This window comes from Xenopus laevis, chromosome 5L, assembly GCF_017654675.1.
Source record: "Xenopus laevis strain J_2021 chromosome 5L, Xenopus_laevis_v10.1, whole genome shotgun sequence".
Classification (NCBI taxonomy): domain Eukaryota; kingdom Metazoa; phylum Chordata; class Amphibia; order Anura; family Pipidae; genus Xenopus; species Xenopus laevis.
In genome coordinates, this window is record NC_054379.1 from 134,938,023 (window position 1) to 134,961,624 (window position 23,602).

The 23,602-nt window shown below is 37.9% G+C and overlaps 1 protein-coding gene across 1 annotated transcript; it reads right to left on the reverse strand.

The window, feature by feature from the left end:
* Positions 1-6,185: 6,185 nt before the first annotated feature.
* Positions 6,186-18,311, reverse strand: ing5.L (inhibitor of growth family member 5 L homeolog). Its single transcript, NM_001094971.1, is given in 8 exon segments — positions 6,186-8,256; positions 9,446-9,507; positions 11,050-11,185; positions 13,659-13,746; positions 13,928-14,039; positions 14,130-14,296; positions 15,617-15,688; positions 18,023-18,311. Coding segments are annotated over 8 exon segments (711 nt in total). The 5' UTR covers positions 18,060-18,311; the 3' UTR covers positions 6,186-8,219.
* Positions 18,312-23,602: the final 5,291 nt, after the last annotated feature.

The following is a 23,602-nucleotide window of genomic DNA, read 5'->3' on the forward strand; positions in this document are numbered from 1 at the left end:
TCGGATAGATATATAGTGAATAAAGTACCCCCCTCTTGTAAAATATAAGGATATTATAAGTTATCGAGTAGTTTCATGACCATATAAAAACACAAGGCCAAGTGTTTTTATACAGGTCATGGAACTCCGAGGTAACTTCTAATATCTTCATATTTTGCAACTGGGGGTAATTTATTTATTATAATACACAAATTTCAGTGAGTCATGTGACAGAAATGACATCAGAACTCACCATTTATAAGGATATAATTTACAAGATATTCATGGCTTTTGTGTATTATATATATATATATATATATATATATATATATATATATATATATATATATATATATATATATATATTTATAGAATCTCTAGCCTACTTTATTAAAGGGGTGGGTCGTCTTTAAGTTAAACATTTAGTATGTTATAGAATGGCCAATTCTAAGAAACTTTCAATTATTAATTTGTTGGTTTAATTATTTGCTGTTTTCTTCCGATTCTTTTTAGCTTTCAAATGGGGTCACTGACCCTGTCATAAAAAAACAAAACAAATGCTCTGTAAGGCTACTAATGTATAGTTATTGCTACTTTTTATTACTCCTCTTTCTATTCAGGCCTTTCTTATTCATATTCCAGTCTCTTATTCAAATTAATGCATGGTTGATAGGGGAATTTCGACCTTAGCAACCAGATTGCTGAAACTGCAAACTGGAGAGCTGCAGAATAAAAAGCTAAATAACTCAAAAACCCCAAATAATAAAAAATTATAAACAATTGCAAATTGTCTCAGATTATCCCTCTCCACGTCAGAATACAAGTTAACTCAAAGGTGAACAAGCACTTTAAAATGAAATTCTCTATAATGGAGCAAAGAATTAGGAATAAATAGTTTGCACAGTCTCTGCGATATGTACAAGGGCTTAGGCAATCTACAAAAAGCACCACAGACTACAAATACTATTGGCAAATGGTAAGTAAGCAGATGCTTATGCTGGTTCAATGCTTTCTATTGATAATAAAGCTCATTTACCAACACACTGTGCACAACTGAAGGATAGTACAATTAGTAGCCAATTAGCAATAAGTTCCAACAAGTCACCTACAAGTAAAGCTGGCCACAAATGTAAGTATCTAACAACAAGCTGATGAGCTCCATGCGCCAATGGGATTTCATCAACTAAATTGATGATTCAGACCCACTGTCTAAGGGGCAGATTTATCAAAGGTCGAGGTGAATTTTCGAATTAAAAAAAAAAAATTTCAAGCAATTGTTTGTGGACTTTGACTAGGGAATAGTCCAAATTTTATTCGAATTTGAAAAAAATTCGAAATCTGAATATCGAAATTTATCATGTACTGTCTCTTTAAAAATTCGACTTGGACCATTCGCCATCTAAAACCTGCCAAATGGCTGTTTGAGCCTATGGGGGACTTCCTAGAACCTATTTGGAATCAATTGGTGGACTTTGTAAAATATAAGTTATTTTTGGGAAAAACTTCGAATCTAATTCGATTGAATGCGCTATTCCTTCGTTTCGAACCGATTTGTCCGAATATGGACTTATTCGATTGAAAACTGACCTATTCGACCCACAAAAAACTTTGACTTATTTTCGGCTGGTCTTTTTGAATTTCAACGTTTTTTTTTTCAATTCGAAATGCGACCATTGATAAATATTCCCCTAAGTAGATGCAGTGAAGAAACAGTTGATGAATCCAATAATCTAAACCATTAGGCTTTACTAATTAAGTAAAAATAAATGAAACATAATGTTTGCATATATATTTTTTTTTTCACTTTAAATAAAAAGTCTAATGACGCGCACTTTTCTTTTTACATAGCATTTTGTCTTTAGTGCAGAATTAAACAAACAATAAAAAGCCAAAAATAATTCAGTCACAGGAAATTCATTTTCCCATGTTACATTGCTCTGCACAGTGAGCTTTGGGAACAGTGTGAAACTGCAATAGCGAAAATATGCAGAAATCCTTTTCTCTTCAGCCATAGAACAGCCTATGTTATGCTACTATTAGATGTCTTATTACATTCAAATTCCCCTGAACTTGTCAATTGCTGCTGGACATAACTTACTAGGTTGATCCAATGGTTCAGTTCTAGACCCCTTAGTTAACTTTTAGTATGTTATAGAACGGCCAATTTTAAGCAACTTTTCAATTGGTCATTTATTTTTTCTTTATTTATTATTCCAACTCTTTCCAGCTTTCAAATGGGGATCACTGAACCCATCTAAAAAACAAATGTTCAGTAAGGCTACTACATGGGGAAGCATATTTATCAAGAGTTTTATTTTTTTGTTTTTTTTTTAAAAAACTCCCTTAAATTCGAATGAAGTTGAAATTCAACTGGGGGAGATTTATTTAAAAAAAAATCTGAAAAATCGAATCAAAATTGAATTATAGAAAACTTGATTCGAATTTATTTATTTTTTTACAAAAAAAAAAAAAAATTGTCAGGAAGGCTGCAAACATCTCCAAATCGAGCCCCTGGAACTTTCCCATTGACTTAAACAGTAATTCGTCAGGTATTAGGCTGCGAATAGTCAAATTCGAATTCTTAAAGGGCCCGAGAATGATAAATCTTGAAAATCAAATTAGAATAGTTTTTTTAAAAAAACAAATCAAGTTTGGATAATTCCATAGCCAAATTTGACCATAAAAAAAATTCAAAAAAATCAGAATTTTCAATTCAACGCTTAATAAATCTGCCCCTTATTGTTATTTTTTATTACCTATCTTTCCATTCAGGCCCTCTCCTATTCATATTCCAGTCTCATACAAATCAATGCATGGTTGCTAGGGTAATTTGGACCCTAGCAACCAGATTGCTGAAATTGCAAATTGGGAGAGCTGCTGAATAGAAAAGTTACATACGGTAAGTAAAAAAAGAAAAAGCTAAAATATGAAAACCAATTGCAAATTGTCTCTGAATATCACTCTTACATTTTACTAAAAGTTAAAGGTAAACAACCCCTTTAAAGTTCTGATACAGTCCTTGCAGACAGGACCCCATAAAGGGTAAATAAGCAGCCAATTTAGTATGTGTATGGCCACCTTTAGACTGGGTTAAATTAGCCTGACTCACATCAATGAAAAAACTGATTTTAAGAGCTCACAAAAAAAGAAAAAAAAAACCTTTAAGCAGAGGAGCAATTTATCGAAAAATAACAAGAAGATCATCTTTCCCATGCTAGTGAAATTGTCCAAATCATGGTTGACAAGAGAGGAGACTTAGGGGCAGATTTATCAAAGGTTGAGGTGAATTTTCAAATAGAAAAAAAAAATATCGAATTTTAGCCTACGGGTGACCTCTTAGAACCTATTTGGAGTCAATTGGTGGACTTTGAAAAAAATCTAAGGTTTTTTTTTGGGGAAAAAACTTAATCGAATTAGATTGAAAGCTCTATTCCTTCGATTCATACGATTCGAATTCAGCCGAATACGGACCGATTTGGCCAGAAAAACCTTCGACTTAATTTCGGTTGGTCTTTTTGAATTCGAATTTCGAAGTTTTTTCAATTCGAGAATCAACCCTTGATAAATATGCCCCTTAAAGTTTAATACTTTTCTCACTGAAGAAAAAAAAATGTTGATAACAAGTAAAACTGCTGGGAATATTTCTAGATTCTCCCAGTTGGATCTTCCATAAATCTGGCCTTCTGTATTTAAAATGGAAATAAATGACTATTTATGACATAGCTTTATTAAACATCAACGCCAGTCTGAAAGACCTTTAGATATAATAAAAATTCCCATTGAAAGGCTGTGGCATTAAAGTATTTTGTTTACAAGTGAAAGCACCGGGAGTAGCCCTGCACTTCGACCACCCAATTACCATTATTGAGAAGAGCCATAAACAAACAATCATACTATCTAGTATACCCTCTAAAGTACTTCAAATTAGGGATGCACCGAATTCAGGATTCGGCCTTTTTCAGTCAGTAGGATTCGGCCGAATCGAATCATAATTCGCATATGCGAATTAGGAGCAGGGAGGGAAATTACATGACTTTTTGTCACAAAACAAGGAAGTAAAAAATGTTTCCCCCTTCCCAACCCTAATTCGCATATGCAAATTAGGATTCGGATTCAGTTCGGTATTCCGTGGAATCTTTCGCGAAGGATTCAGGTGTTCGGCCAAATCCAAAATAGTTGATTCGGTGTATCCCTACTTCAAATTACAATGATTTTTGATAGATTTTGTCAATTGTTACATGATAAAACCTGATTGCCATGTGCTTACAGGTACCATGTTACAATAACCTATAACGGCATTTTATATCTGTACTGAGCAGAATAACATGGCAAACATGGAAGTATGAAAGAACCAGCCGACAGGCAGCCTATAACTCGTGTAAAACATTTCGATTTTATCTTTCCGCACAATACAAATGAAATTACACAAGGTCTAACAAACATAATTTACCTAAATTCGTTATCATGCCTAGGCTGGAAACAGAAAGCAAGTCACAAGCAGCTCAATATATATCTATATGTATTTTATATTATAAATCCTTTGTGAGACAATAAAAGGGATGCGTTATCACTTTTAGACAGTTCCAACAGTAATGATACGACTCTGTTCTGGGATAAGTCACTTGAAATTAAAACCTCTCTCTCTAGACTTTGAACAAATCAATTGCTCTCATATCTGAATCTGTTATTAACATTTATATATATATATATATATATATATATATATATATATATATATATATATATATATATATATATATATACACACACACACACACACTCTGAGATATTCATACATATATATATATATATATATATATATATATATATATATATATATACCTTCCTCTGTAATATATATATATTAACATACAGAAAAAAAAACTGGGAAAGTGGAACATAGAAATATTTGGCTACAAATGTTGCACTTCCCACATGGTACCAGCCCAAGGTACAAAAGACTCATAATAGGGAGTGTTAAAAACCCTGCATTGCGTTCTATAGGTTACTATGTTCAGCCATCTCTCTGCCACCAAAGGGACTGCACATGCTCATTGTGTTTACTGAACATGCTTGAGTGTTGATCAGCTTATCTGTTGCATGGTCAGTCATGTTACCAGCAGTGCTGGAGAAGGGCTCTTTAGATACATTGTTTTAGGAGATAACATTAAAGGAACAGTTCAGTGTAAAAAATAAAAACTGGGTAAATAGATAGGCTGTGCAAAATAAAAAAATGTTTCTAATATAGTTGGTTAGGCAAAAATGTAATGTATAAAGGCTGGAGTGACTGGATGTCTAACATAATAGCCAGAACACTACTTCCTGCTTTTCAGCTCTCTTAAGCTCCCCATAGACGCAACGATTCTTCTTGCCGAACGACCGATTTTAGGGAAGTCCGACCAATCCTTCGAAATTATCGTGTGGTTAGTGGGATTCGAACGATCGTTCATCTTACGATTTTTTGGACGACAGGAAATTGATCGGCCAGGTCAAAAAATCTTTGTCGGTCCCAGTGCAATCTATCTATGTTTGTAGGGCCAAGCAGGCAGCTCCCCTTTGTTTTCCTGGCAAATTGGTCTTTTTAGTTGATTGTCAATTCGTACAATCGTTCTGAGAAAATCGTGGTCTCACGATGAGGATTGGATCTTTTAAAAATCTCAACATCTATGGCCATCTTAATTCTGAGTTAGTCAGCGACTTGAAGGGGGGCCACATGGGACATAACTGTTCGGTGAGTTTTCCATTGATTCTCAGCATGCATCTCAGATTCAAAAGCAACAGTTATGGCCCATGTGACCCCCCCCCTCTCAAGTTACTGATTGGTTAGTAGTGTTCTGGCTATTATGTTAAACATCCAGTCACTCCAGCCTTTATACATTACATTTTTGGATGCACAGCTATTTACCCAGTTTTTATTTTTACAATGAACAATTCCTTTCAAGTGATGTCGCTTTCCCGTCACAGAAATTCATTCATCTGGGCTGGTACTGCAGCTCTCTGCAGGTGGTACATAATTTCAATCCTAATCTATTAGTATGTTTAGTTTTCTGTAGTTATCGAAAGAGTTTAAGGGAGGCCAGTCCAGTGCAAGACTAAAATAATGTTTAAATAATAATAATATAACTAGAGGCCAACATTACGTTTCAGACCTTCCTCTCAAGCACACATACACTGAGGGAGATAATCTTTGGTGTTCTAACAGAAAGTTGTTTCATATAATGGGGCTTTAAATCTGGGAGGGAATCCTACACATTAATGGCTATAGGGACTATGAAAGGTGCTAAATAATATAGTATCTGTTTAGAAAGGGATACACAATTTTAAGGAAGAACAAAAAGGATCATGGAGTTTAGTTAAACCACGTGTATCAGAATGAAATCCTTGATGACATTTGACATGCAATGTGTTAATTTTTTTGCATGTGATCCAGTTCTGGTTTACATCTGCACTACATATGCCAAGCTCCCTAGATTATTGAGCTTGCACTGGAGATATGATTGGGAGAAAGGCTGGTGTAGCCAAAAAATTATATATATATGGGGGTGCCCATCCAGCACGGCTGCCGTTCCCAGTAGCTACAGGGAAAACTTTGATATCCCATTCCTGCAGCAAGTCAAATGTTATGATAGCATGACCTGCAGAGTTATTTCTGAATGGATCCAAGCCTAAAAGCTCTTTTAGCCTATACACCTAAGTGATTTAAAAATAAGCTCACCAAGCTATTCAGATTCCATCTGACAGGTTCTAATGGAATTCAGAAATGTCCAATTGGTCGATATAGGCTTTCTAACTAGGGAACAATCTGGCACTTGATTTACTTGATTTAAAGTGGACCGTCGCCCAGACATAAAAATCTGTATAATAAAAGTCCCTTTTCAAATTAAGCATGAAATCCAATTTCTATTTTTTATTTAAAACATTCATAGCCGTTCTAAGCTCATTTAAAAATCTCAGCTGTCGATCAAATATGGTCTGCCCCTCCTCTATGCCTTGGGCATAGAGGTGGGGCAGACAATACTTTCACTTTCCATTCAGCACTTCCTAGATGTCACTTCTCTCCCCACATTCCCCCAGTTCTTTAAACCATTTCATTGTGTAGCCAGGGCATGGGGTTGGACATCAGGTCCCCCATTATGGAGCACAAACAAGATTCTGAGATGATGCAAGGCTTGCCTTAATAACAGTGTCCACAAAATGGCTCCTGCGACGGGTCCCCTTTAAACCAACAATTTCATAGTATAAGGATTCATAAAATGTATAAATACAATGTGAATTGTTAAATGGGAGGAAACAAACTATATGAAAAATAGATGGACAATAGCCTGGAAATGTGATCTTATAGCCAAACCCCTTATGTGTTTTTCACCATTGCAGAGTACAAAGTTTGACACTTCTGTCAGTAAAAATAGTTGGACAGACCTTCTCCCACAAATGCTTAGTATAAACTTCAGCATGCAAACAATGGAATTGGAATGGATAATCTCTCGATACACAGTACTGTATATTTTAACACCTGCATATAACTATGATTCCTTTTCAATACATGTCCTACCATGGCAAAGAATCCATGCTTTGGAAACGAAGGCTAAATACGGACTTGTACTAACACTATAGACCCTTTGCTATAGATGCAGCAAAATGATGCTGGCTACTGAATACGAAAAAGATCCATTTCTAAAAAGGAGCAGCAGGGCAGTAACAAAAGAATATATGCAGAATAAAGCCAGCATGTGATATTCTAACGAAACAGGGCACTACATTCATTGTACAGTTAAATGTCATAAGCTCCAAATTGTCTCTTTACTAAAGCGGCAGAGACAATGTGCATGTTCATTACATTACATATCACATTCAATAGTTATTTGGGGATTGAATTAGACTTCCCCTTGAAAAGAAAACAATAAAACCATAAAAGGTGCAAGACTTATTTGGCTCATCTGACACTCAAATGTAAAAAGAAAAAAAAAACAAAGTATAATAAAACAATAATACATTGTCACTTTGGTTGATGTATGAATTTCCCTTGGATAACACAAGGAAAATGAAGAGTTTTTGATGTAACGGACAGTGGTACCTAAAGTGCAACAAAGTCCTCCCCAGAAAAAGATTGTATACACTCAGCACAGGAGAGAAGCAATGCCTCAGTGCTTCAATATGAACCCTTCCAGTGGCAGGACCAATTACATAGATGGTACAAGACTACAAAATAAAGACTGATTCTTTAGCAAACTTTACTGAAATCATTTCTTCCTCTCCTGAGTACAGCGGGGACAAAACCTGAGGAGGAAAAAAAAATAGTCATATGTTACAGGAAATACAACAGAAACGGTGCAAGGATAATAACAAAAACAAAAAATAAATAAAACAAAAAAATGATATTGCAAGCCAAAAAGCAAGCAATAAATGTGTTAATAGAATAGTATGTGCAAGGAATTTTGAATTGTGCTTTGCACATACTTGAGTCCATACATTACCAGATATGGCTCCACAGTTCTGTGGCGCTTCTTGAGAATGTGCAGGCACTGAATTTGCCAACATTGCTGCACACATTAGAAAACTCTGCAGTGAACCAAGAAATATTTTGCCCCAGGTGCATCGCTATCGGGGAGAATTACTTCAGTCACCAAGACAGTGTGCTGTATCATTCAGCAGCACCAAAGGGTGAAATATTTTTGGTACACTGGGCAGCAGTGACAAAAAGTCAAGTAATTTCCCTCCCTGCTCCTAATTTGCATATGCGAATTATGATTCGATTCGGCAGAATCCTGCTGAAAAAGGCCGAATCCTGAATTTGGTGCATCCCAAATTTGAAGTACTTTAGAGGGTATACTAGATAGTATGATTGTTTATGGCTCTTCTCAATGACGGTAATTGGGTGGCCGAAGTGCAGGGCTACTCCCGGCGCTTTCCCTTGTAAACAAAATACTTGGTGCCACAGCCTTTCAATGGGAATTGTTATTATATCAAAAGGTCTTTCAGACTGTCGTTGATGTTTAATAAAGCTATGTCATAAAGTTTTTTTTTTTTTTTTTTTAAATTTCCATTTTAAATACAGAAGGCCAGATTTATGGAAGATCCAACTGGGAGTTGGGGGTGGCAAAGGAAAAAGTGGAAAAAATTCGTTTACTTCCTTGTTTTGTGACGAAAAGTCAAGGGAAATTCCGCCCTGCCCACAATTTGCATATGCAAATTAGGATTCGGATTTGGTTCGGCCAGGCACAAGGATTCGGCCAAATCCGAATCCTGCTGAAAAAGGCAAAATCCTGGCCGAATCCCGAACCTTGATTCGGTGCATCCCTACTTTGTAGCCATCAGTTTTTTCTATTATAATATGCAAATTATAGTTCAGATTGGGTTTAAATTTACCCAAGTTTTTTGGAGGGTTTAGTATTTATCAGAATCCAAAACCTCTGGATTTGGTGCATGCCTATTAATAACTAATTCAATAAATAAAATAGATACTCACCATTTCCCTTTAGGTTTAGTGGTCAGATCCACACAGGCAAAATGGAACCATTCAATTGGACACTGTGGACAGATAATTTAGGAAATACACATCACATGACTTATCTTCTCCACATTTAGGTGCATTGGAAATAAAATATACACAGTATTTCCTGGTGCCCCAACCACCTTGTTTTTACATGCCATGCAAGCTCTGGTTAGAACATATTTGCAAGCAAGCTCTTTGCAAAGAAACAAAGTATACTCACTTTACATAATCAACACATAAGCTGTAAATGTCTTCGAAAATAAAGAAGAGAATACCATTTGCTGTATTTCACATTAAAATCAGTCAGGTGTAGCTATCATGCCCTTAGGGTTTTACTTTAACATAGCAGAAAACAAAAAGTTTCATATCTCCCACTTTACCAGCTAATAAATAAATTTACCTTAGTTCCTAGTAATTATGCTGGTGTTGTTTTAAACTCTATCCTACTGGCTCAAAGGGGTTGTTCACCTTTAAATACTTTTTTTCGGTTTAGTTGGTTTCCGAAAGTTCACCAGAAATAAAGACTTTTTCCAATAACTTTCTATTTTCTGTGTGTTATCGTTTTTCTAATATTCAAGTGTAGTCTAATTTTTCACCTTCTAAAATTTCTTATCTTTATTCCTGCTGAGCAGAATCCCTGTGTGAGTTATTAAAGGCAGCTTTTAGAATCAATACAATAGTTGCTACTACTCTAGAGATGCTGCTTAGAAATGTATCAACTAAATGTAAAATTGTAACAGTTTAGAGTCTGCACTAGTGATGTGCAGGCCAACCCAAAACCCGCGGGTGGGGCAGGTTCGGGCCAACTCCTGAACAAAATCTTCCAGTTGTGGGCGGGTCGAGCTCTTCTCCTGCTCTCCCCCGCCCGCAACCTAGACTTCCGTCTGCGCTGCCCCTTTTGTGACATCACTGCGGGGCGGGCAGGTCTATAAAAAGAGGGCAGGAGCGGGCCCAGGCCAGTTCGGGAGATGGCGGGTTAGGGTCGGGTGCGGGTTGAGAAATTCTAAACCTGCACATCACTAGTCTGCACCTGATTTACTGAGCTGCCAGACTGAAACACCAGAGACAGGGACATTAAACTTAGATTTTGGAAAAAATGGTTAGAAATAAAAGATGGAAAGTAATTGAAAAAAGCCTTTATTTCTGGTGAACAATCTGAAACCAACTCAACTGAAAAATGTGTTTGGAAGGTGAACAACCCATTTAATATTTCTTAAATCAGCATTTTCAAACTTATTGAAAATAAGTAAATTGGGGTGCTGGTCTCCAGCTGCCTTGCTCGTCTCAAGGCTGTGATATTCACTGAAGTACACAGATGTAAACAGTATTTCCACTTGAACATTTAATGACTAACATTATTACTGACAGCGTTGCGAAAGTGAACAGGATAAAGCCTGTGAAAGACAATACTCTGTTCAAGAGCAGGACAAATTACTGAAAACGTGTACAATATCCTCTATTCAAAAGCACCTCCCACACACAAACTATTGCCTTTTAGATTTATTCTCTCTTGTAGGCACATACTTCAAGGCACAGACACTAATGGGTTCATAGAATATTCTGAACTTATGACTTACATCTGGATTGTCACAGCCAATCATTTCTCCATAGGACACCTGGTGGCAAAGGCAGTATGTGGGTTCATTGGGATCCACTGGCATATCCAAGACATCCGAAGGGGTCACAGACAAGACTGAATCAGCATACAAAGGCCTGACAGATACAAACACATCAGAAGACCATGGAGTTCAGTACCTTCTCCTTTAAACAGTTTTGGATGTAGGATGACAAGCAAAAAAGCAAATTGTAATGATACACCGAACATGTCCTAATCACAAGCAGTGGGACAACAGTTACAGACCAGATTTTTGGTTTGAAATTAATGGCAACCCAGAAATGCTGTGTACTTTGTCCTGCCATTACATACTACAGGTATGGGACCGTTATCCAGAATGCACGGGACCTGGGGTCTTCCGGATAATGGATCTTCATACCTTAAGTCTACTAGAAAATCATGTAAACATTAAATAAAGCCAATAGGCTGGTTTTGCTTCCAATAAGAATTAATAATCTCAGTTGGGATCAAGTATAAATTACTGTTTTATTATTACAGAGAAAAAGGAAATAATTTTTTAAAATCTAGATTATTTGTATAAATTTGAGTCTATGGGAGATGGCCATTCTGTATTTCAGAGCTTTAAGGATAACGGGTTTCCAGATAACTGATCCCATACCCGTGCACGGAAGTTAAGGAAAGTTTAGTGGTCCATACATTATACATTTTAGTATAAAGCCAAGAAGCTGCCTAATTAAAAATTCTTGGGTTAAAAACAGATTTGATTTTTTTTTATAAATGAAAATACAGGTTTAAGCACTAAAGAATGTGTATACTCTCCAACAGTCTCATACACAGCATTGACACAAAATTAAAATTCTATCAGGGCTATGTATTTGAAAAACTAAAGATTCCACACAATCTGGCTTGCACTCTAGGTCTCCATTGATTTATGCATTTTATACACTTGCATAAAAATTATTTTGCCTGCTGGGCAGTAGTGATGCGAGGGTTGACCAAAAAACCATGTCAACCTGAGTGTTCACCACTGCTTGGGTGGGTTCAGTTTAAAATTAGGTCAACAACTGCAAGTTAAGGCTGGGTGCAGGTCAGACTGGAGAAGTACACTCCTCCACTGCTCCCTAAGATTCCTTGTCTTGGAACCAGAGCCAATCGCATAAGTAGTGTACAGAGAGAGTGAAAATGCTGATACGGGTTTGGGTGGGTCCTATAATGGCAACATTTTACAGGTTAGGGCTGGGTGCGGGTTAAGGTTTTGCAAGTTAGGGTTGGATGCAGGTGGAGTTTTTCTTGACCTGCAAATCACTACCAGGCAGGAATTCTGGGATCAGTGCAGTGGGGCCTTCTACATTCTGGCAGCAACACCATACACAATGCTCAAACATAAAATGGGTGGTTTACCCTCATTTAGTATGTTTTAGAATGGCTAATTCTAAGAAACTTTTCAATTGTTCTTCATTTTTTCTTTTTTTAAATGATTTGCCTCTTTCTGACTCATTCCAGCTTTTAAATGGGAGTCCCTGACCACATCTAAAAAGACATATGGTCTGTAAGGCTACAACATTTGTTATTGCTAATTTTTATTACTCATCTTTCTATTCAGGCCTCTCCTTTTCATATTCCAGTCTCTTATTCAAATCAGTACATGGTTGCTGGGGTAATTTGGACCCTAGCAACCAGAAAGCCTAACTAAATAATCAGGGCAGAAATGTTTTACAGGAATGGGATTCATTAGCTGGAAACTCGTTATCCAGAAAGCTCCGAATTACTGAAAGGTCATCTCACTGACTCCATTTTATCTAAATAATACAAATTGTATTTATTTCCTGTGCCTTCAATGATGCCCCATAGCTCCCCATCTCTGCTGCACAATCTCTGTGACGCTCCCAGTGCCTGAACTTAAAGGCCAACACACAATATACTTTAATATAAATGTCACAATATAAGGCTGATTAATAAGTAATTTAAAGTACTGGTGCACGGCAGCTCAGAAACCAGCACAATTATCATCAGAATTAATAATGAGCCCTTCAGCATGAACTGATAAAGAGAGACAAATCTCCCTTTCTGCTTGATTATTTGCAACAACTCCTAAGCTTAGCTTCTCCCCTGCTGCTAAGAGCACACTGAGCATGTGTGTGTCACGGACAATTCTAACAATATCCAACTGGGAAACTCCTGTGACAACTGAGGCCTGGATCATTGCCAACATAGAGATGCTGAACCTTTTGGCTGGCTCAATAAGTTCAGTATATAAAATATGGCATTTCTAGTCATATTAATTTTTAGGGTTTAGTTCTCCTTTAAAACGAGGGGCAAACATTTGATAAGTTTCGTTTTAGAACTGAGGTGAGACAGTTTGGTAGTATCACATGGATAAATATAAAGTCCTATGTATATCACATGATCTGCTTCTGTTTGAAAAATGTTCACTGTTGGAGAATTAATGTGGCAGCTACTATTCAAATATTCTGTTTTATGCTATGACTGCCTTCTAGAGGTTTAAGAAAAATAAAAAATGGTATATGTGACATTAAAATCAGAAACTATTACTATTATGTGATTCTCCTTGTTGCTCTAGTTACAGCATGCACTGATAAAATTTCTTACCCTCCTTTCATTTTTTTTTTCTTTACAGTGTCCTCTTCAGATACTCTCCGTCCTCTTGAGCCTCGTTTTTCTTTTTGACCTCTATTCTCTGTTAAACATTTTGAAAACATTTTATTTTAAAAAAAGTTATGTTTTATAGGTGATATTTTTTTTCCCAATTTTGATGTAAAGCCAAATAGTTCCCTGTGTACTAGCCTAGGAATACTATGCAACTTTCAGGCAGCACAATTACTGTCTGTATCTAAGAACAGTATAAACCTGTAACTCACTCTTTACTCCACGTCCTGATGGACTGTCAAACTCTGACCCTTCCAGTTTCTCTTTAAGATCAGCCTCAAAGCGAGCCAGGTCAGCATCCAGCCTTCGTATATGTTTATCAACCTATGAGACAGAGAGATTTATTTCAAAATTCAAAACAATGGTGTTCCTGCATATATATTTTATATATATTTTGGTTTAACTGCTGCTTACCATTTCGTAGGTCTGCATGGCCAGCTGCACTTTGTCATCACTGTACTCCTTACATTTGCTATATGCAGACTGAATTTTTTGAAGGTGCTGGACTCTCTGCTCTGGGGTGTAGTCCCGCACCTTAGCAATATATTCACTTGCTAAAGCATCAATCTCCTTCTTCTTATCTATCCCAAAGAAAGCAAAGTTAGAAAGCTACTTAAAGGGTTACTTAAGCCTCCCAATAATATTTGGCCTACTAGATTATCTCAAGATATAGTGCTACTATTAGAAGCGCAAGATGCAAGTAAAGTTATATACCACCCCCATCATCTTTGGTGTATACCCCTGTCTGGCCCAACTGCCAGAAATGTACTTTCAAACAATAGCAGAGCTGTATGAACAAGTACGGTACTAGCAATTAAAATAGTGTTGTCAGGATACAAAGTGTTGGCATGAACACTAGGGATGCACCAAATCCAGGATTTGGTTCAGGATTGGGCCTTTTTCAGCAGGATTCTGTCGAATCCTTCTGCCCAGCCCTACATAATCCGAATTTGCATATGCAAATTAGGGGTGGGCGGGAAATCACGTGACTTTTTGTCACAAAACAAAGAAGTAAAAAATGTTTCCACCCCTAATTTGCATACGCAAATTCAGATTCAGATCGGTATTCGACAGTATCTCTCGCAAAGGATTCAGGGGTTCGGCCAAATCCAAAATAGTGGATTCGGTGCATCCCTAATGAACACAATGTGTAACATTATATAGTAGTATATAGAGCACAAGGAGTCATCTCTGACTCCCTTAAGAGCAGAATTAATGACCTTCTGAAAGGGTCATGTACATCTTCTAATCTACCTTCAAAAGCAATCTTTGTCTAATTTAGTTATGTATAAGCCTAAAGTTTTCTCTGCCAGCACCGTTTTGACAGTAAAGAAATGGCCAATACCTCCCATGCAGATTAGCAAACAGAAATTATAGTCCTTATATGGCTCCCACTGATGCTTGGCTGACCCAAGAAATACAGGACAGACATGTTCGCTCTTCTGGCACATCATCAATGACTAAACCCTAAAGGCAGGTGGCTATTCACGATCGGCTGTGTTGCCCTCTAAAACAACTGATTTGGCTGCACAACATCTTGTTCAATTGAGGATTGCAGAGCTAATCTACAAAATGAAAAAGGGGCCAAACCATGACCAGGCTCAGTACATGTTTTGTGTGATTGGCTGAAACCAACTGCAAGGACAAAGAGTGGTGGTAAGTGATTTGATAGTTGTTATCACTCCGCTTTGGCATCTGGGTGTATAGCCAAAAGCTACAGATATTTGGATGTCCATCCCATGGTATAACTAGTTAGATACTAGGATATTCAACCCATGTGATGCTAAAATAAAGCACATTGCAAAAACAGCATTGGGATAGGTACATATCAATAATTCAATTTTTGTAGATCTCAGCCACAGTTGTGTCAAAGGTCTATTTCTGCAATAGGAGAAACTGACCTTCTGTTCTTTGATCAAGGTCACTCATGAGTTGGAAGTTTCTCTGAAGCTCACATGGCAAGTTTTCAATACCTAGAATCAATAATAAGAACTGTTATTTCCAGTTATATTATCAATTATATTACAAACAAAATAACTATATTTCAATTTTAGTTTTATTCAAAATAAATTAATTGGCAAGTATAAAACATATAGAAAATGTAATCTTTTTTAGTACACTAACACTAACTAACAATAGCAGTGCTGAGTTTGTAGCCAAGTTAGTCACTAGCAGACTTGAGTTTTGTAAAGAGGCCTACTAATAGTAAATGCAGTTGCAAAGTAAAGTAGTTGTAAAATGTAAAAATGTTTATTAGGAGATGTATAGTCTAACGCATTAAGTGCCAAATGGGTACTTACTCTAAGACCTATGAGGCCTATGAGTAAGTGCCCATTTGGCACGAAACACATTAGGGTATACATCTCCTAATAAACATTTTTATATTTTACAACTACTTTTGCTACTGCATTTACTATTAGTAGGCCTCTTCACTTTTGTGAGTTTTCCAGTTTTTGGCAACCCTTCGACTGGGTTTTTTTTGTGATGAGACCGCATTGTGGTTTTTTTTTGTATTCATACGCCTTAGGAGCAGACATACACGCCATTTTTTGTTGATTTAGACTTGAGTTTGTATACAAGCTGGGAATGACCTGCAAGGAACTTTTATATTCTCCCTATATCTGCATCAGGTTTTTTCAGAGTGTTGTGGTTTCATTACATATTTTATACAGGCAGGTTAAACTGGACCTGACAACATTGACCTTAGGGTGAATTGTTAGGGGGGTTGTAAATTGCAAGATCCACTGGGGCAAAAACTGATGTGAAAGTTGCATTAAATATATTGATTATGGGTTGAGTGCAGAGGACTCTTGTAGTTGACTATATGTATTTTGTGGTCACACCCTCATTGCACCCCCGCCTAATGGTTTTTAAAATTAGTGGTGAGCACAACTTTCCCTTGTTTGTTATAGTTATACAGGAGCAGTGACCAGCTCCATGTTGTAGCCCCCACCCTTCCCAGCTATAGTGAGGTGATCCCACTGGTGTCTAATAAAAAGGCAGCCAATTTTGGGAGTTTTACTTTGAAAGCAGCAAGTAAGTTGCAGGTAAAACTTGGTTCCTTTGTAAAATGTATAATGATTCTTAATGAATCAGATGAAAATTGAGCGTAGGGCTGGCCAGATATGGGATGACTGACGTAGTTGGCCAGCTTAAATATATTGCAATATATGGACAAACAATCCCTGTTTTGTTTAAAGGGTAAGGCATTTTTTAGTAGCAGTATGCACAAAATGTCTCTGTCTTAAATATATTGATAATGGGTCGAGTGCAGAGGAATCTTGTATTTGTCTTTAAGTTTCAACTAGTATTTGTCTTGTTAAACTGGAATTTCTATTTTACCATCCCTGGGCTCAAACAAGTAGCCCAGTGCACCCTTTCCCAATTCTACCCTACACCTAACCTGCCTTCCCTTATGCTCCCAAAACAAAATGCTACATGCTATTGTATAAAAGCAAATGTGTTTATGCATTACAGTGATGACATGGATATTTGGTATCGATTTTTTTTTTTTTATTCCATTTTAAAAATGCAAATAGATAAAAGATAAATTAACACCCCAAGTGCTTTTGACTTTCCTTGGGGTTTTCTGGATAAGGGATATTGCTGTATTTTGGATCTCCATACCTCAAAGGGGTTGTTCACCTTTAAATTAACTTGTAGTATCACATAGAGTGATGTTCTGAGACAATTTGCAATTGTTTTTTTTTTTAATTGCAGTTTTTGAGTTATTTCGCTTTTCATTCAGCAGCTCTCCAGTTTGCAAGTTTGCCAGTCTGGTTGCTAGGTTTCTAATTACCCTAGCAACAATGTGCTGATTCGAATAAGAGCAGCCTGAATAGAAATATGAGTAATAAGAAGTAGCAATAACGATACGTTTGTAGCCTTAGATATTTTTTTAGATGGGGTCAATGGGGGATTTGAAAAAGGCAAATAATTCAAAAACTATAAAAATAATGAAGACCAATTGCTTAGAATTATTGTTATTCTATAACAAACTAAAAGTTGAATTAAAGCCGAACGACCCCTTTAAGCGGTCAGCTGACTACCCAGGCATACTGCTAACAGGTTACCCGGGAAACCCTGTATTTCGATCATTGTCAATAAAGTTTATCTTAAGAAATACAAAAAAAACACCAGGCGCGCACGTCCTCTAACAAGAAGCAAAACTATGGCCTTTACGTGCGCGTCCTCGAGTTCGTGACGCAGTTTTAATGTTGGGCTCGGGAACGTATTATTGCGCTTCTTATCTATCGTCCAAACCGCGCCTCGCATAACCCACTCCCACCCCATCGATCAGTACTCACTGTCTAGGTAGTGCTCTAGGTACATCGCCGTCGCCATGTTTCCGTACTCCGACCTTCTTCCTTCTCCAGCACTGTCCCGCTCAGCTGCTAGTTGGATTATTCATGAGCGGCGCGCTTCCGGCGTGGCGGGTTGGCTATGTACCACATTAAATATTGATGACTCAGAGCTGCCCGCGCTAGGAGTCTGGTAGCCAGAGCGCCAATTTAGGCCCGCCCACCGCCGGAACGAAACTAGTCCCTATTGGATATCCCCAGGGAGGCAGTGGGCTGTGATTGGTGAAGATCTCTCTCTGGCAAATCTAATCACGTTGTAATGAGTCTAACAGGGCAGTGGGTTTCTATTGGCTGATATGTCTTGTAGAGAGGTTATGTGTGAATTGTGAGACGAATAAGGACTTATTTCACATTGATGTGGTATGTCTGCGCGATATCTTGGCTTTGATATGGCGGGACTACGAGGGGCATTAATGTGCTTGAGGGCGCAGACCGAGCCGGGAAAAGCACTCAGGCCCGCCGGTTTGTGGAGGCACTGAAAGAGCAGGGGTTACAGAACCAAGGGCATGCGGTTTGCAGGTGAGGGGGGCGTGGCATATCACGTGATCACCCGCATGTCAGTCCCATATTAGTAATGGGCGAATGAACTCAGAAGCTCTTCCTGTCACCTGATTTATCTAACTCTCGCCTTAACTTCTCCCACCTACAGCTCCAATAAAATGAGTGTAAACACAAACACAAAATGATGCCTAAAGTATGGAAATGTCAAAAGAATCTGCAATATACATTACTTAAAATGTCACTGGTGTGAAGCTTATTTTGAATGTAACTGATGTCTCTGTACTGCTGGTTCTGTCTCTCGAAACAATGTAGCACACGTCAGTCTGGTTTTAGAAATCACTTTATGGTAGGGACACACTGGACGATTTGTCGCCAACGTTTTTAAAAAGCAAATCGCGGCGACATATCGCTCGTTTTGTCTCTGAACAAAACCAAATGAAAGACGCCAGCTCCTGTGCCCACAGCGCGTTTGTGAATCGCCTGTAGCTCCAAAACGCACTGAGACCCTTTTCCGAGCGATTTATCAGAAATAGCATGTACTTAGAAAAGCACTGAAATCTCCTAGACACGCACACACATACAGATAAGTAGCAGCAATTGTATTCAAATTACAATGCGAACGCAATGACGCAAGAACGCAAGCACGTAAAGACGCCAGGTTACAGCGGGAAGCACAAACCGTTTCCGGTTTGGGTGGAGCACGTACCGCACAGAGTAATGGGATACAAATCGCTCTGTGCCAATAGTCGCTGTGAATCGTCTGTTCAAAAAAGACGATCTTGTCGCCGCGATTTACTTTTTTAAAACGTTGGCGACAAATCTTCCAGTGTGTCCTTACCCTTAAACCCGCTGAATGTTGGCAGTTCGCCATTTAGTTCACTTTTATTATGTTATAGAATTGCCAATTCAAAGCAGTTGGTCTTAGTTATTTATTCGTGTTTTTTTTTTAATTATTTGCCTTCTTTAGACTCTTTCCAGCTTTTACCGACCCAATCTAAAACAAATGCACTGTATAACTACAAATGTATTGTTATTGCTACTTTTTATTACTCCTCTTTCTCTTCAGGTCCTCTCCTATTAATATTCCAGTCTCTTATTCAAATCAGTGCATGGTTGCCAGGGTAAATTGGACCCTAGCAACCTGATGACTGAAATTGACAACTGGAGAGCTGCTGAATAAAAAGCGAAATAACTCAAAAACCATTAAAAAAAAAAAAATGAAAACCATTGTCTAAGAATATCATTCTGCATAATACTAATAGTTAACATAGAGGTGAACAACCCCTTCAATGTATATTTGAACTTTTCAGTTTCTTTCATGAGGTAAAACTTTACTTTTTGGATTCTGCAGGTAAGTCTGTGGCACCAACAATGTGTCACACACAATATACAGGGCTCAGGCATACTTACTGTTTAGAGCCATAAAGTGAAACAAAACATTGTTTGTGAAGTACGCCTAAGCATATTTTATCCTTTCTCTCGTACATATACATTACAGTATCTCATTGTCACATCCAGAAATACAGCACAAAGATGGCTGCCTCACTGTCAGAGCCTGTGCAATCGACTCACAAAGTGCAGCGCTTATGCAGTGGATGCAAAAACCAAGAATTAACCAGAGAACATTCATTTTAGGGTACAGAAGCACTTCAATTGTCTGCTTCATACATTTGAACAGGAAAAAACATTGAACAATCTGTATAGAAGCAGACAGCACCTGCTATGAATTGAAGGTGTATTGCAAAATCATTGACAGGAATGCTGCTCTGTTTTTCCAAAGGCTTTATTGCCCATGCTTATACTATGCAGTCTAAAAATGGCCCAGTAGGGATAAGGCTGCAGAAGTTCAGCTTGTTCAGTAGAGTTAATAATGGCAGTTTGAAATCCTGACTGGAATCCGTAGCTTATGGCCCCGCTGATCAATATCTGGTGAGGACTGTAGTGGAAATGAAGTCTGCATTGGGCCCTCAATTCTTTAAAACCCATGATCCACCCATGTGCTCAGAAGTTCATAATCAGAGCTGGTGAAGGGTTGCTGCATCATCAGTGTCGGACTGGCCCACCGGGATACCAGGAAAACTCCCGGTGGGCCAAGTTGTCAGTGGGCCCTCATGCTGCTAAACTTTTGGCCTATTTCATGGCCATTCCCTATTTCTATGAGAACAAAGAGGCTAAATAGATGTAATAATGAATTATAGTATGTAAAGAAAACAGACTAGGACAATAGAGGTTGATTGTGGAGATGAAGAAGAATAATAGAACTGAGAGTGGCCCCTGGTCTAAGGTTTTATGGTGGGCCCCTGGTCTAAGGTTTTTGGGTGGGCCCCTGGTGTCCCAGTCCGACACTATGCATCATTAGTGTACTAGAAGAGCCATCTCCGGTTTAATAATAAGAATTACTGCTATTAAAGGACCAGTAACACCAGATTTTTTTTTAATACTTTTGTCCCCCAAAATAGCTATTCTAATAATGGCTTGTTTGCCTTCTTCTTATTTCAGATTTACTGTAGCTTGAATTTGACATGCAAAGTGTGGCGAAAAGGTGACAGCAGCTTGAATTGTATATGCAAAGTGTCCCATAGTAGAAAGGCAACAGCAGCTTGAATTCCTCTGTGTACTGAACCAGAAGTCTGCTTCAAACCCATAACCTAAAGCACCTAAGCTTTTTTTCAGTCTGCAGCTTAAATATGTTTCTATTCCTTCAGACAGCTTTGGAGGTCATGTAGGTGCTTTAGGTTATGGGGTATGAAACTGGCTTCAGGAATTCAAGATGCTGTCACCTTTTTGCTCCTATGGGGGACTTTGAAAGTCAAATTCAAGCTAAAGATTAAAAAAAAAAATCCAAGGGGAAGTAAGCTGTTTTGGGGGACTTTAAGCATTAAAAACAAATTGGTGTGAGCAACTTTTTGCCACCCTTGACAACATGCAGGGTGCTGCTGCCTGAGGAATGCTTCTCACCTTGCCTCATTGTAGCAGCACCCTTGCTTGTAGGATCTGGTTCTCCACCAATTCTCCACTCCAATTCAAGTAGATCCTGCCAATTTAAGTTTATTGAAAACAGCCCTCCTCAGGCCCTCAACATTGGGTAATATTGCACCTGAGCAGTAACCCATAGCAGCCTCTCAGTAGGGAAAGAAAGTTTGACTGGTTGCCATGGGGTCCTGCCCATTTGCTAATTTGCCCAGCATTTAAAAGTGACCCCCATTCTGCTTTCCAGAGACAAGGAAAGAGTTAATGGAACAATGTGATGTTGGGGTTGAATGTTCATGCACTTTTTTCATGCATTTTTGTGCTTTAATGTGCCAAAGAGGCCAACAGCATCTCTGCAGAAGAGCATTTGTGCACTGTTTGCTCTGTTCTGCCTGTACTTTTGTCACATTATTGTTGATTATACCACACTTATGACCCTTGTGTAATGCTAACTTGTTTTGAATGGCAATGGCTACTTGAAAACATTGTTTGAATTCACAGAGAGAACAACTGAAATTGGGCGACTGATTGGCTACTATTTAGAGAAGAAGAGTAACCTAGAGGACCATACCATTCATCTGGTGTTTTCTGCCAACCGCTGGGAAAAAGTGAAACCCTAAAGATGGTTAGAATCTTTGTTTTTTTTGTAAACCTTGTTTTTATCTCAGCTCTTAGAGCATGCATGTTCCTCATCCATATAGTAAACTAGCTTGGGATAAGGACTAAGAATTCCACTGCTTTAGGCACTATGAAAGGGAAGTTCATATTATAAACATGTATTTAGTAAATCTGTTCGGTAATTTTATATTTATTTTTCACTAACCTGTTTTTTACATCTTAGAACCACAGGCTGTAAAGAGACAAATGTGATTATACCTTTCCAGTGGTTTTCAAACTTTGGTTTAAACTCCCATTTGATATCCAACATGTGGTCACGGCTCCAAGCATCAACCATTGAGCCACAATTCTCAGAATCCTTTGGGCAACAAATTAGGCTAAGGCCAAAATACGCTGGCTGATTTCAGTCCCCCCGAAGGCTGCATCTTTTCTGCATTCAGAAGCTTCAGCAAGAACAAATTTTGGTTGATTATGTCTCAAAATGCAGAGACTTGAGGGTGAAATCGGCCGAGCTTAATTGGAGCTTATTTATTCCTAAAAAAAAAAAGCTTGACTTAATCAGATCGCAGAAATTCTTCTGGCTTTTTTTCCCCAAATTACTTGAAAGTCAGATTTTTGGGCTAAACCCAGCGCAGACCACCAAAACTTCAAATTAAGATAGATGCCTCTCCCATTGACTTATACAGGATCTTGACAGCTCTTAGATGGCGAATTTTCAGATTCAAGCTTTTTGCAGCATCGGGGGTAAAATAAATCTTGGGAGTTTTCTAGTGAAAAAAACTAAAAATTTTCGAGATTTTAACATTCAGATTTAATAAATAAATCCACTTGGTGTTCGCATCAAATCTCACCCTAGATTACCTAAAATGTGGACTTTCAAGTGCTTTGATGTTTGCCTAAAACTCCTTAACATTTGGTTGCCATGCATTGTAAAGTATCAAAGTCCACTGGACATAAAAATCATGTTTATCTTGCTAAAGTTTCAAATGATTAAATCCAATAAAATTTATAGAAAACAATATCTGTAGTGTTGCTTTTTTTTTCTCCATTGTTCTGTCCCTAATTTGTTTCTGTTCTGCTTCAGTCCAACTGGTATGTCCAACTGTGTTTAGGAACATTCACAACAGATTTGTCACTTGAGTCTTCTAATGCCTGCGAACAACACAACTCTGTTTAGGACTTTATACAAATATACTGATGAAGGAAAGTGTACAAATCCACTAACTGCATATTATCTGCTATAAACTAACGCTGGTATAAAATACAACACATCTATCTCTTTGGGCAGAACTATGATCTGCATTGGTGTAAGCAACCTGATGTTGGACTTCCAAAGCCAGATCTGGTTCTCTTTCTGAACGTGAGCGCTGAGGTGGCGGCTACACGCGGAGGTTTTGGAAATGAGATATATGAAGCCAATTCATTCCAAGAAAAAGT